Raw genomic sequence first — 14526 nt, 5'->3', positions numbered from 1 at the left:
GGGGGGGGGGGTGGGGGGGGGGGGGGGTGGGGGGGGGGGGGGGTGGGGGGGGGGGGGGGTGGGGGGGGGGGGGGGTGGGGGGGGGGGGGGGTGGGGGGGGGGGGGGGTGGGGGGGGGGGGGGGTGGGGGGGGGGGGGGGTGGGGGGGGGGGGGGGTGGGGGGGGGGGGGGGTGGGGGGGGGGGGGGGTGGGGGGGGGGGGGGGTGGGGGGGGGGGGGGGTGGGGGGGGGGGGGGGTGGGGGGGGGGGGGGGTGGGGGGGGGGGGGGGTGGGGGGGGGGGGGGGTGGGGGGGGGGGGGGGTGGGGGGGGGGGGGGGTGGGGGGGGGGGGGGGTGGGGGGGGGGGGGGGTGGGGGGGGGGGGGGGTGGGGGGGGGGGGGGGTGGGGGGGGGGGGGGGTGGGGGGGGGGGGGGGTGGGGGGGGGGGGGGGTGGGGGGGGGGGGGGGTGGGGGGGGGGGGGGGTGGGGGGGGGGGGGGGTGGGGGGGGGGGGGGGTGGGGGGGGGGGGGGGTGGGGGGGGGGGGGGGTGGGGGGGGGGGGGGGTGGGGGGGGGGGGGGGTGGGGGGGGGGGGGGGTGGGGGGGGGGGGGGGTGGGGGGGGGGGGGGGTGGGGGGGGGGGGGGGTGGGGGGGGGGGGGGGTGGGGGGGGGGGGGGGTGGGGGGGGGGGGGGGTGGGGGGGGGGGGGGGTGGGGGGGGGGGGGGGTGGGGGGGGGGGGGGGTGGGGGGGGGGGGGGGTGGGGGGGGGGGGGGGTGGGGGGGGGGGGGGGTGGGGGGGGGGGGGGGTGGGGGGGGGGGGGGGTGGGGGGGGGGGGGGGTGGGGGGGGGGGGGGGTGGGGGGGGGGGGGGGTGGGGGGGGGGGGGGGTGGGGGGGGGGGGGGGTGGGGGGGGGGGGGGGTGGGGGGGGGGGGGGGTGGGGGGGGGGGGGGGTGGGGGGGGGGGGGGGTGGGGGGGGGGGGGGGTGGGGGGGGGGGGGGGTGGGGGGGGGGGGGGGTGGGGGGGGGGGGGGGTGGGGGGGGGGGGGGGTGGGGGGGGGGGGGGGTGGGGGGGGGGGGGGGTGGGGGGGGGGGGGGGTGGGGGGGGGGGGGGGTGGGGGGGGGGGGGGGTGGGGGGGGGGGGGGGTGGGGGGGGGGGGGGGTGGGGGGGGGGGGGGGTGGGGGGGGGGGGGGGTGGGGGGGGGGGGGGGTGGGGGGGGGGGGGGGTGGGGGGGGGGGGGGGTGGGGGGGGGGGGGGGTGGGGGGGGGGGGGGGTGGGGGGGGGGGGGGGTGGGGGGGGGGGGGGGTGGGGGGGGGGGGGGGTGGGGGGGGGGGGGGGTGGGGGGGGGGGGGGGTGGGGGGGGGGGGGGGTGGGGGGGGGGGGGGGTGGGGGGGGGGGGGGGTGGGGGGGGGGGGGGGTGGGGGGGGGGGGGGGTGGGGGGGGGGGGGGGTGGGGGGGGGGGGGGGTGGGGGGGGGGGGGGGTGGGGGGGGGGGGGGGTGGGGGGGGGGGGGGGTGGGGGGGGGGGGGGGTGGGGGGGGGGGGGGGTGGGGGGGGGGGGGGGTGGGGGGGGGGGGGGGTGGGGGGGGGGGGGGGTGGGGGGGGGGGGGGGTGGGGGGGGGGGGGGGTGGGGGGGGGGGGGGGTGGGGGGGGGGGGGGGTGGGGGGGGGGGGGGGTGGGGGGGGGGGGGGGTGGGGGGGGGGGGGGGTGGGGGGGGGGGGGGGTGGGGGGGGGGGGGGGTGGGGGGGGGGGGGGGTGGGGGGGGGGGGGGGTGGGGGGGGGGGGGGGTGGGGGGGGGGGGGGGTGGGGGGGGGGGGGGGTGGGGGGGGGGGGGGGTGGGGGGGGGGGGGGGTGGGGGGGGGGGGGGGTGGGGGGGGGGGGGGGTGGGGGGGGGGGGGGGTGGGGGGGGGGGGGGGTGGGGGGGGGGGGGGGTGGGGGGGGGGGGGGGTGGGGGGGGGGGGGGGTGGGGGGGGGGGGGGGTGGGGGGGGGGGGGGGTGGGGGGGGGGGGGGGTGGGGGGGGGGGGGGGTGGGGGGGGGGGGGGGTGGGGGGGGGGGGGGGTGGGGGGGGGGGGGGGTGGGGGGGGGGGGGGGTGGGGGGGGGGGGGGGTGGGGGGGGGGGGGGGTGGGGGGGGGGGGGGGTGGGGGGGGGGGGGGGTGGGGGGGGGGGGGGGTGGGGGGGGGGGGGGGTGGGGGGGGGGGGGGGTGGGGGGGGGGGGGGGTGGGGGGGGGGGGGGGTGGGGGGGGGGGGGGGTGGGGGGGGGGGGGGGTGGGGGGGGGGGGGGGTGGGGGGGGGGGGGGGTGGGGGGGGGGGGGGGTGGGGGGGGGGGGGGGTGGGGGGGGGGGGGGGTGGGGGGGGGGGGGGGTGGGGGGGGGGGGGGGTGGGGGGGGGGGGGGGTGGGGGGGGGGGGGGGTGGGGGGGGGGGGGGGTGGGGGGGGGGGGGGGTGGGGGGGGGGGGGGGTGGGGGGGGGGGGGGGTGGGGGGGGGGGGGGGTGGGGGGGGGGGGGGGTGGGGGGGGGGGGGGGTGGGGGGGGGGGGGGGTGGGGGGGGGGGGGGGTGGGGGGGGGGGGGGGTGGGGGGGGGGGGGGGTGGGGGGGGGGGGGGGTGGGGGGGGGGGGGGGTGGGGGGGGGGGGGGGTGGGGGGGGGGGGGGGTGGGGGGGGGGGGGGGTGGGGGGGGGGGGGGGTGGGGGGGGGGGGGGGTGGGGGGGGGGGGGGGTGGGGGGGGGGGGGGGTGGGGGGGGGGGGGGGTGGGGGGGGGGGGGGGTGGGGGGGGGGGGGGGTGGGGGGGGGGGGGGGTGGGGGGGGGGGGGGGTGGGGGGGGGGGGGGGTGGGGGGGGGGGGGGGTGGGGGGGGGGGGGGGTGGGGGGGGGGGGGGGTGGGGGGGGGGGGGGGTGGGGGGGGGGGGGGGTGGGGGGGGGGGGGGGTGGGGGGGGGGGGGGGTGGGGGGGGGGGGGGGTGGGGGGGGGGGGGGGTGGGGGGGGGGGGGGGTGGGGGGGGGGGGGGGTGGGGGGGGGGGGGGGTGGGGGGGGGGGGGGGTGGGGGGGGGGGGGGGTGGGGGGGGGGGGGGGTGGGGGGGGGGGGGGGTGGGGGGGGGGGGGGGTGGGGGGGGGGGGGGGTGGGGGGGGGGGGGGGTGGGGGGGGGGGGGGGTGGGGGGGGGGGGGGGTGGGGGGGGGGGGGGGTGGGGGGGGGGGGGGGTGGGGGGGGGGGGGGGTGGGGGGGGGGGGGGGTGGGGGGGGGGGGGGGTGGGGGGGGGGGGGGGTGGGGGGGGGGGGGGGTGGGGGGGGGGGGGGGTGGGGGGGGGGGGGGGTGGGGGGGGGGGGGGGTGGGGGGGGGGGGGGGTGGGGGGGGGGGGGGGTGGGGGGGGGGGGGGGTGGGGGGGGGGGGGGGTGGGGGGGGGGGGGGGTGGGGGGGGGGGGGGGTGGGGGGGGGGGGGGGTGGGGGGGGGGGGGGGTGGGGGGGGGGGGGGGTGGGGGGGGGGGGGGGTGGGGGGGGGGGGGGGTGGGGGGGGGGGGGGGTGGGGGGGGGGGGGGGTGGGGGGGGGGGGGGGTGGGGGGGGGGGGGGGTGGGGGGGGGGGGGGGTGGGGGGGGGGGGGGGTGGGGGGGGGGGGGGGTGGGGGGGGGGGGGGGTGGGGGGGGGGGGGGGTGGGGGGGGGGGGGGGTGGGGGGGGGGGGGGGTGGGGGGGGGGGGGGGTGGGGGGGGGGGGGGGTGGGGGGGGGGGGGGGTGGGGGGGGGGGGGGGTGGGGGGGGGGGGGGGTGGGGGGGGGGGGGGGTGGGGGGGGGGGGGGGTGGGGGGGGGGGGGGGTGGGGGGGGGGGGGGGTGGGGGGGGGGGGGGGTGGGGGGGGGGGGGGGTGGGGGGGGGGGGGGGTGGGGGGGGGGGGGGGTGGGGGGGGGGGGGGGTGGGGGGCCCCTGCCAGCATGGCCAATTGGCCATTCTGGCAGGGGCTGATGGGATTTGTAGTCCGTGAACATCTGGAGAGCCGCAGGTTGCAGACCCCTGCAAAATGGACGATTAAAATCACGGGCAAGAAAAAAAGTAGGAAGCCACAAGTAGTAGCAAGAAAAAAAGAGGTAGCCACATGTTTATTCTTCCTTTGCATTTGTCATCACAACTAGTTGCTGAACGTTCATGAAACACACAGTCTACACTCTAATGACTCCAGAGAGCTTTAGAGCCCTGGTTTGCTTGTTCAGTTTTACTAAATAATTAAGCATCTCTCAGTGCCTGAAAGAATAAGAAGACAGTGTTACCAGTTGCTGGTATTCACAACGGGGGTGCATCTATAATTTCCAGACCTTTGGTTGCAGACAGCTACCAACATCTGGGTCCATATTCCTATTTGGCAAAGGTTTTTCTTTTTTGGAGGGCATTGCACCCAAAATGTGTCGGAGTGCACAAGATAATCTGGTTCACTAGATAGGCCTCCACAGCTCAAGTGGCAGAGCGGGAAATCAAACCCGCTTCTCCAGATTAGAATGCACCTGCTGTTAAACACTACTGTTTGGTGCCCAGCACATGGCTGGGCACCCTTTTGTATTTTCTTGAGGCATTAAAATACATGGGGGTGCAAATGTGTTATTGAGCAAAACTGGCAACCATATTCTTGCCCCTCAGTCCTCTCTTTTCAATAAAGCAACTTTGCCTTTTTGTAGAATCGTAGCCTGCAGATTGCAAAGTGAGAATGGTTAGAGGTATGGGCGGAGTTAGTCTCAGATTTTTACCTACAGGATGGTATAATAGCCAGGCCTTTAGACCTTTAGAGGCCCTAAGCGCTGAAAAGCTGATGGTCCCCCCATATGCTGCATGTATAATTCAAAATAAAAACAACAATAAACTGTAAAATATATACATTCCAATGAATAAATATTATTTGTATGAAACAAAACACCCGCTATTCCATTGCTTTCTTGCCTTGAAGATACATGGCGTTTTAACTTATGCAAATCAAAGATGCAGAACAATGTTTACTGTTGCTTACTTATGACTTTATTTATACTACCAAAAGTTTTCTCCTGCATTTTTCAATTGCAAAGCTTTTGAGCCTAACCTCAAAAGTAATCTGACCTAACAAAGCTGCTTCAATACTTAGCAGAGATAAGGGGGGGGACCAGCTTATTATGTTTAATGGTTAATCCAGGGCTGATAATAGCAGCCTGGGGCGGGGAGGGGGAGGCATATGAATACGAGGTTTAGGATGTAGACATTTTAATTGCAGGGTCTAGATAGGTCCCTTCGGCACATGCAGAATAATGCAATTTCAATCCACTTTGTAGCTGGATTTTACTGTGCGGATTTTACTGTGTGGAATAGCAAAATTCATTTTCAAACAACTGTGTAAGTGGATTGAAAGTGCATTATTCTGTATGTGCAGAAGGGGTCTATATAGTGGTTCGGCCTCAACTCAGGGCTTGGGTAACTGTATGTTTGCACCAGCTAAAAGCCTCACAGGGCTGCAACGAAATAACATCGGAAACGCAGCGGGCTGGTTGGCATCATGATGTGTGAAGGGCCAGGGCCTCTTGTGTGCAAAGTGGAAACAATAAGAACCAGCAACCGCAACTGTGGAAACCAGGAAGTTTTCAGTTCCATCCCCAGCCTTAAAGAAATGCCCCCTTGCTTTGCTGTCTCAAATAAGAAATATGCAGAACAGCGCAGTCCTAAACGGCCTGACACCCTTGCAGTCGGCGTGCTTAGAAGGGTGTAACTCTGTTCAGGCTTGCACTGTTAATTGAATATTATCATGTAAATTGAATATTATCATGTAGAGAGCCAGCCTGGTGTAGTTGTTAAGAGCAGGTGCACTCTAACCTGGAGAACCGGGTTTGATTCCTCGCTCTGTCACTTGAGCTGCGGAGGTTTTATCTGGTGAGCCAGATTATCTTGTGCACCCCAACACACAATAGCTGGATGACCTTGGGCCAGTCCAGTTCTTAGGAGCATTCTCAGCCCCACCCACGTCACAGAGTGTTTGTTGTGGGGGTGAGGGAGGGAAAAGAGATTGTAAACCCCTTTCAGTCTCCTTACAAGAGGAGGGGTGTGTGGTATAAATCCAAACTCCTCTTCTAAAAAGCAGAACTGATCTTGAGGTTAAATAGGTCTATGGATCACGACGGGCAACGGTATTGAGATCCAGATTCCCCCTAATGGGATCCAGATCCCCCTAATGGGATCCGGTCCATCACCCCTGTTTACAGTTATTCCATTCCTTGTGCCAGCAATACTGGATTAGCATTGCAACTCTGAACAGGGTTATGCCCTCCTATAAAAAACCCATCGAGCATGCTAAAACAAGCCACCGGTTAATGCCCGCGGGGAAATCACCGAAATAAAATTTCAAATGCACAAAGATTAAAAAAAAAAAAGAGCCCGCAATTGCTGCCGGAAATAAAACATTGCAGCCGATGGGGTCGCCCCTGCAAACTGGGTCCAGGAGCGGACTGAGTTAAAACCGTAGAGGTTGCACAGCGGCCGCCTCCTAGAAAGGACTTGGAAGGAAGTGCGGCGGTGGAAGGGTCTCCATCATGAAGGGACCTTCCTGTTGCAAGCGGATCTCCGCGGCTGGACCCCCAGCAGCATCCCCATGCCCGCTCTTTGATGCAAACAAAGCCCGCCGGGGAGCCCGGGGCGCGCCACAAGGTTTGATGCGGCTGCACCTGAGGCATCTTATAGGGCAGCATATGGGGGGGGAGGTGGAGGGGAATGGCGCTGCAAAAAGGGGGTGGGGAGCCCAAACTGCACCGTGGCAAGAATGCAAAACAACAACAACAATAAAAGTAATGTCCAGGGAGGGGGAAAGCTAGGAAGGAAGGCTTGCCCCCCCAGCCTGGGAGTGCAAGACCTTGCAGCTTCACTGATACGGTGCAAAATGCGCTTTGCAGTGTTGCTGCGGTGTCGGTTCCCATCACGGAACTGGGTCGGTTTGCAATCTTACAAACCCACAAAGCGCTGTTGTGTGGTTGTGCATGGAGCACAGGCGGGAGTGTGCTGCCGGGCTGTGCTGGTTATAGGGCAGCGCTCTTTCCTCTGGGTTTGTGCAAGGAATTGCGGGAAGACTTGATGGAGCATCTGGGGATGGTTTGTGGAGATCTGGCCCCTTCCGCACATGCAGAATAAGGCACTTTCAATCCACTTTCACAATTGTTTGCAAGCGGATTTGCATTGCGCTGCACGTGCGGAAGGGGTCTCTGTGTTGTGGGTGGCGTTATCGGAAGTTTTCTGGCTCTGGAGAACAGTGGCGCAGAGTTGTTCTTCTGATTGTTGCAGGCTCTTGGATTGTCCTCGGATCTATATGCTGTCATCATATATGAATGTTTGACCCTCCATGGGCAGGAGTCCCTGGGGCTAACTCGGCACAGCGGTGACCTCCCCTATGGAAGGTGGGAAAGAAAAATGTGTCTTGGATCGCCAGGACTCCAGCGATGGAGAGATTGTAACAGGTAAGAAATGGGGAGAACTTGTGTCACCCGTATTGACCATAATCTCATTTGTTGGTCTGTTGAGAGCCAGCGTGGTGTAGTGGTTAAGCACAGATGGATTCTAATCTAGAGAACTGGGTTTGATTCCCCACTCCTCCACCTGAGTGGCAGAGGCTTATCTGGTGATCCAGATGTGTTTCCACATTCCTACATTCCTGCTGGGTGACCTTGGGCTAGTCACAGTTCTCTCAGGACTCTCTCAGCCCCACCTACCTCCCCTCTGTTGTGGGGGGGAGGAAGGGAAAAGAGCTTGTAAGCCACCTTGAGTCTCCTTACGGGAGAGAAATAATAATAATAAGAAGAGTTTGGATTTATATCCCCCCTTTCTCTCCTTTAGGAGACTCAAAGGGGCTTACAATCTCCTTGCCCTTCCCCCCTCACAACAAACACCCTGTGAGGTGAGCGGGGCTGAGAGAGCTCCAAGAAGCTGTGACTACCCAAGGTCACCCAGCTGGCGTGTTTGGGAATGTACAGGCTAATCTGAATTCCCCAGAAAGGTGGGATATATATCCAAACTGTTCTTCCCCGATGAAAGAAGTGAGTTTTGTCCTCTGTGTTTTTCTCCCACCCCGAAATGTGAATATATTGTTCACCAGGAAGAAGACTAAAATGAGGACGGGTTCAGTCTAAATATGACTAATCACTATTCCATCATCACGTTATCTGGGCTTCTCATAACCGGGTGACTAGTTGTAATATGACATTCTTTGAATGCTGAATCTTCTCAAGCCTTTCAGAAAAGTTTCCAGATGTAGGGGAGATAGTAACATCTTGGTACTGACACACAACCTTACATTTTAATTTAAAAAACCTGGAAAATAGTTTGCCCTTCTCTTTTAATGCTCTTATTTATTCATTGTTGTGTCATTTCCTTTTAACGACGACTGAAGTGTAGCTTGCAACGAGAACAGCCAACAAGTTGCTGTCTTCTGCTAACAACAATTGTTTTCATGAGCGACTTTATCTTGCACTTTTTGAAGATCCGGTTCGGGGTTCATTTGCTTCTTCTGTATTCTTTGTTTATCAATTCCGCCTCCGAGATTTTAACTTTTGTAGCTAGGTTCCTTATAGAAACTTTGAAATGATTACCTGCAATGGTTCTCATGTATGGGATACTTGTTTGGACAATGTTGGCTGTTATATGGATTCTATGCCTAATAAAGGTTTATATGGATTCTATGCCTAATAAAGGTATATATATATACCTTTATTATACCTATTATTATTATATATATGTATACCTTTATTATACCTATATATGTGTGTGTGTGTGTGTGTGTGTGTGTGTATATATATGTGTGTGTGTATATATGTATATATATGTGTGTGTGTATATATATGTGTGTGTGTGTGTATATATGTATATATGTATATATGTGTGTGTGTGTATATATATGTGTGTGTGTATATATGTGTGTGTGTATATATGTATATGTGTGTGTGTATATATGTATATATGTATATATGTATATATGTGTGTGTATATGTATATATGTATATATGTGTGTGTATATATATGTGTGTGTATATGTATATGTGTGTGTGTGTGTATATATATGTATATGTGTGTGTGTGTATATATATATGTATATATGTATGCATGTATGTATGTATATATATATATGTATATATATATGTATATATATGGGCGTATGCTAATGTGCCGTATGCATATGTATAATAGGTATACAAGGGGTATGGCTATATATATAATAGTGCACAAAAGGGTATATATGGCATAAAAGGTATATATATATAATAGGTATAATAAAGGGGTGTGTGTGTGTGTGTGTGTGTGTATATATATATATATATATATTCTTTTTAAAAAAATATGTGGATCGCTTTCCCAGTATTCAGTGTATGATAGAAAGGTATGAATTAAGTTTATCACAGAGAGATAACATGTGTGGTGTGGCTGTTTCCACAGAGCTGATTGAGTTGATAGATCACGATAAGGAAGAAGGAGAAAGATCGTTGAAGGGATGGAAAGAAAACCTGGAGATCTACAGAACAGCAGACTTACTGGGAGAAGACTCTCCAGCGAAGGAAATCACGGCGGAAGGTCGTGCGATAGAACTAACTCAGTATGAGTCCAGCAATGGTAAATCTGTCGTTATTGCGGAGCAGGAATCAATGGACAACCTTTCCGACGGCGACAAGATACCCAAAGCTACCATCTGCCCCGACTGTGGAAAGAGCTTCAGCAATAGTTCTCACCTGGTTCGGCACCGTCGCGTCCACACAGGTGAGAAGCCTTATAAATGCCCCCACTGCGACAAGAGCTACCGGCAGGATTCTCACCTGGTCCAGCACATGCGCTCTCACACGGGGGAGAAGCCGTACCGCTGCACCCACTGTGGCAAGGGCTTCTCGCAGAGCTCCAACCTCATCATCCACCAGCGGACGCATACGGGCGAACGCCCTTTCACCTGTCCCGAGTGTGGGCGGAGCTTCAGCCACAGCTCGGACCTCATCCAGCACAAGCGGATCCACACGGGCGAGAAGCCCTACGTCTGCTCCATCTGCGGGAAATGCTTCTCGCAGAGCTCCAAGGTCACCCAGCACAAGCGCTTCCACTCCGGAGAGCGGCCGTTTTCCTGCGGGGAGTGCACCAAGACGTTCCGCCTCCGGGCCGACCTGGTCCGCCACCTCCGGGCCCACACCGGCGAGCGGCCCTTCGGCTGCCCGGAGTGCGGGAAGCACTTTGCCGAGAGCTCCCACCTCATCCGCCACCAGAGGATCCACATGAGCGAACGGCCCTTCCGTTGCCCGGACTGCGGGAAGGGGTTCAACCAGAGCTCCAACCTCCAGCAGCATCAGCGGGTGCACAGAGGCCAGAAGCCGTTCAAGTGCGACGAATGCGGGAAAGGGTTTGGCGTCAGCTCGGCCCTCCTGCAGCACCAGCGCACGCACACCGGCGAGCGGCCCTACTGCTGCAGCCAGTGCGGGAAGAGCTTTAGCGTCAGCTCCACCTATCACATCCACCAGCGCATCCACGCGGGCCAAAAGCCCTACTCTTGCGCTGATTGCGGGAAAGGGTTTGTGCGTAGCTCTGCCCTCCTCCAGCACCAAGCCACCCACACCGGCGAAAAGCCCTTCCGTTGTCCATACTGCGGGAGGGGCTTCGGCCAGAAGTCGGCACTTTCTCAGCACAGGCGGGCCCATGTGAGGCGAGGAGAGACGCTGGCTTTGGTGGAGGGGTGGGACATTGCAGGGATGGAAGATGCCGGGGAGCAGGGGGTGGAAGGGGGCGTGGACGGCATGTGGCAAAGCAACGGGATGGGGATAATGGAACAGGAGTGGCAGGAAGAGGAGAGCCTGCGACAGCAATGGGAGGAGGAAGGGGACCAGACCAAGAGGCCCAATTGGCAGGACGGGGCTGACCAAAGTGCAGAGAAGCGGTTGCTAGATGGCGGGGGAGAAAGCAGGAGGCCAGGTTGGGAGAGAGGCATGGAGGAAGCCGGGAGGGTGGAGTGGCAGGAGGACGAAGACGAGGGCGTGGAGCAGAGCTTGCAGGCCGACGGCGCCAACGGCATGAGGCTGGAGTGTCACGATGACGACGACGGCGACGGCGAGAGAGCGGAGGAGGATCCGCAGAACGAGGATCCCAACGGCGTGAGGCTGGAATGTCAGGACGACAACGACGACGGAAACGCAGAGGAGGGTTTGCAGGGCAGCGGCGATCGGGGCTCCCGGCAAGCGTGTTGGGAGAAGGACGTGGAACAAGGCGGCGCAGAGCGGGGCTCGCGGGAAGAATGGGACGCGTGTGCCGCAGACGAGAGCGTCAGGCCGCAAGCGGAGTGGCAGGACAGCGGGGAGGATGGCGAGAGACGAAGTCGGCAGGGAGAGGAGGAGGAGGAGGAGGATAGTTCGGAGGGGGAAAGCTGGAGGCCAGATTGCCAGGGTGAGGAAGAGGAAGGGATCCTGGCATTAAAATGATTGGTGGGGTTTTAGTGGACAGGAGTACACAAACGGGTTGTCTAGGAAGTGCGTCCTATAGCCAATAACCAGCAAGTCTGACTCGGAAGTGGACAAAAGCATCAAGGATCTATCGACACAAAGTGGTCTGGGCGGTTCTGTGAGTCATATGATCATAAATGTATTTGTGGGAGCTTCTGCTGGGGGTTGCTGCCCACTTAAAAACGTTCCTCGCCCCAATATCTGCATGTCTGTGCAGGGTCACATCAAACAGCTGCCTCACGGCCAAGCTTTATGATGGCCCAGCTCCCTGTCTCGTTGCAAGTCTTGTGTCATTCTGCTGATCAAATCCAATTCCAAACTGGCTGAATTCATTCGGGGTGTTTTAAAATTTTACCCTTCACTGTACGCGGAGTGCCACGTTCCCCAACACAAACCGCGGCTGCATCCACACGGGAAGGGTTCCATTGCCTTCAGAGCACTGCCCCAAATGCAGAGGCGTTTGAAGAAGAGTTTGAATTTACACCCCACTGTCACGAAATCTAATCCTCAGCATAGTACATTCTCAAAGGATTCCTTTGTTTCAAAACTCAGAGCCACGGCAGGGAGCAAGTTCCCTTAGCCTGGCCCAAGATGGAATCTCCTTAGCCTTGGTCTCTCATGGCTCAGGAAAACTCTGTTTCGGCCACGAGGTAATTTAGGCCTTTTGAAGTTTACCCTGGTACATTTGCATAGGATTTCCGGATCTCTCTCCTGAGATCAAAGCTACTTCTCATGCCTGTGTTACCTTTTGGTTTCTGAATCTCTCCATCACACCCACCTTTCTCTCCTATAAGGAGAATCAAGGTGGCTTACGAGCTCCTCTCCCCACAATTGGGGAGTTAGGTGGGGCTTAGCGTTCTGAGAGAACTGTGACTAGCCCAAGGTCACCCAGCAGGAATGTAGGAGTGCGGGAACACATCTGGCTCACCAGATGAGCCTCCGCCTCTCAGGTGGAGGAGTGGGGAATCAAAACAGGTTCTCCAGATTAGAAACCACCTGCTCTTAACCACTACACCACGCTGGCTCTTGCATTGACTACAGAGCATCCACATGGAAGTTTTGTGTGTATACTTTCCACAGTGGCCCACCAGTTTCCCTTTATTTGTTCTGCTGTCGTGTGACTGGATGGCCGAGGCTAGCCTGATCTCATCAGCTCTTGGGCCGGGTCAGCCCTGGCTAATATTTGGATGGGTGACCACCAATGAAATCCAAGCTTTCTATGCAGAGTGAGGCAATAGCACACTCCCTTTTTTAGTCTCTTGCCTTGAAAATCCTATGGGGTCACCACCTGAAGTTGGCTGTGACTTGATGCACTTTACACACACACGCGTGCACAACTGGAAAGCTTCCAGGTGTGAAAAAATTGGTAATTGCTATTGTATTGGAGTGCAATTGCATAGAACTACTTTTTGCTGTGATCTGCTAGAGACTGGGTTTTTGAAAACTGAGGATTCAGAGGAGCTAACCGATGTGGCAGTAGACCTTAAAATATTACAATATTATTGTGCAATAGTATAATTGCAATTACTTGGGTTTTTTTATTTTATTTTTAAACCTGTTGTCATACTAGGAAAAATGGCAGTCATGGGGAAAGAAAGAAGAGTTTGGATTTAATATCCTTTAAGGAAGGTGGCTTACAAGCTCCTTTCCCTTCCTCTCCCCACAACAGACACCTTGTGAGGTAGGTGGGGCTGAGAGAGTTCTGAGAAGGAATATAGGAGTGTGGAAACACATCCGGTTTGCCAGATAAGCCTCCACCACTCTGGTGGAGGAGTGGGGAAGCAAACCTGGTTCTCCAGATTAGAATCCTCCTGCTCTTAACCACTACACTGGCTGGTGCTGACATGCACAGAACTGTCAGAAAAATCACATTTTCCCATCTAGGTGGCTTTGTAATGGGCTTGCGCTGTATTCTTCCTGGAAAGATCGTGCCAAACCAGGTTTGAGTAAAACAAAACTTGGAAGGTGGACAATTACAGTAGGATATTGTGTGGTTGCTCCAAAAAACCCCGCTGCAGTTTGGAAGCCAGTGCGGGGATGCTTCTCGTGTTTTGTAGAAAACCGACCACAACCCTCCTTTGAGGTACATTCCTTCCCCTTCCCACATGAGCAGAGTTTGCTTCATTCCTGGACTCTATGTGACAAGAAGGGGCACTCTGCTTCAGACTGAAAGCGCTGAAATCAACGGCTCAGAGGTGCTTTGTGAGCAAACAAAACAAAACATTTAACACTTTTATTTTCACTGTTACTGTTTTATTACTTAGGAGCCCAGAGGAACTTGGGGCAATATGTAAAACTCCAGTATTTAACTAGAACTGCATCTAAAACTCCCTTGCATGATCCAGACTTCCCACGAGTGTAGCTATTTTTGTAACACTGATTTTCTGCTTTTATCCATGTCTCCCTCTTATGACCTAATTAATAAATGCTGTTTTTGATGCCGTTCGGACCCTCCATTCTTCAACTTCTGGACCAGTCTAAACATTTTCCAAATTTCTTTCAGAATGTGTTTTTATGTAGGTTACCTGGGGACTTTGAACATACTTCCACGTGTCTGTTTTTGCAAGCCCAATCACTGTTTGCTTACAGAGATCTGATTCAACAAGACTGATGGGAATTGTAGTCCGTGGACATCTGGAGGGCAAGAGTTGCCAGAGGGGGAAAGTTTATAATACATTCACTCAGTCGCACCAGACCCTCTTTGACACAGTGTTTGTGGCTCTTCTGGGCACTTTCCTCCAATGTGGTGCCTTGGCTTCCAGGAAAGTGGGCCAGTCCATAGCCCACTTGGGCTTGTGGTTACCAGGGAGTTCCCACCTTCAGATAGCCACCACCCGAAGGATTGTCAGCTGGATAAGCTGTGAACCTCCCTGAAGTGCTGTATCTCACGCTGCGGAGACAGCAGGAAGGCAATCGAGGAAACCTTTCTCATTCCAGGGGAAAGGCTGTCTAAGGGTTAACAGTGAGAAGAAGAAGAAGAGTTTGGATTTATATCCCCCCTTTCTCTCCTGCAGGAGACTCAAAGGGGCTGACAATCTCCTTGCCCTTCCCCCCTCACAACAAACACCCTGTGAGGTAGGTGGGGCTGAGAGAGCTCCGAGAAGCTGTGACTAGCCCAAG

At 60.2% G+C, this 14526-nt stretch overlaps 1 protein-coding gene across 2 annotated transcripts; it reads left to right on the top strand.

Annotated features, from left to right (window-relative positions):
• Positions 1 to 6462: 6462 nt before the first annotated feature.
• Positions 6463 to 13113, top strand: LOC125444794 (zinc finger protein 572-like). 2 transcript variants are annotated; one of them, XR_007246247.1, is made up of 4 exons: positions 6463 to 6604; positions 7232 to 7404; positions 9374 to 12210; positions 13036 to 13113. XR_007246247.1 is itself a non-coding variant. In XM_048517479.1 (3 exons), exons 2-3 carry the CDS (start codon positions 7338 to 7340, stop codon positions 11383 to 11385), a joined length of 2079 nt encoding a protein of 692 aa, XP_048373436.1. In that variant the 5' UTR covers positions 6463 to 6604; positions 7232 to 7337; the 3' UTR covers positions 11386 to 13112. The 2 variants fall into 2 exon arrangements, 1 of the variants encoding a protein (XP_048373436.1); XM_048517479.1 differs by having other exon boundaries at positions 9374 to 13112.
• Positions 13114 to 14526: the final 1413 nt, after the last annotated feature.

The sequence above is a fragment of the Sphaerodactylus townsendi genome, linkage group LG15 (genome assembly GCF_021028975.2).
Source record: "Sphaerodactylus townsendi isolate TG3544 linkage group LG15, MPM_Stown_v2.3, whole genome shotgun sequence".
Taxonomy (NCBI): domain Eukaryota; kingdom Metazoa; phylum Chordata; class Lepidosauria; order Squamata; family Sphaerodactylidae; genus Sphaerodactylus; species Sphaerodactylus townsendi.
This window is presented reverse-complemented; position numbering and strand designations above follow the sequence as displayed.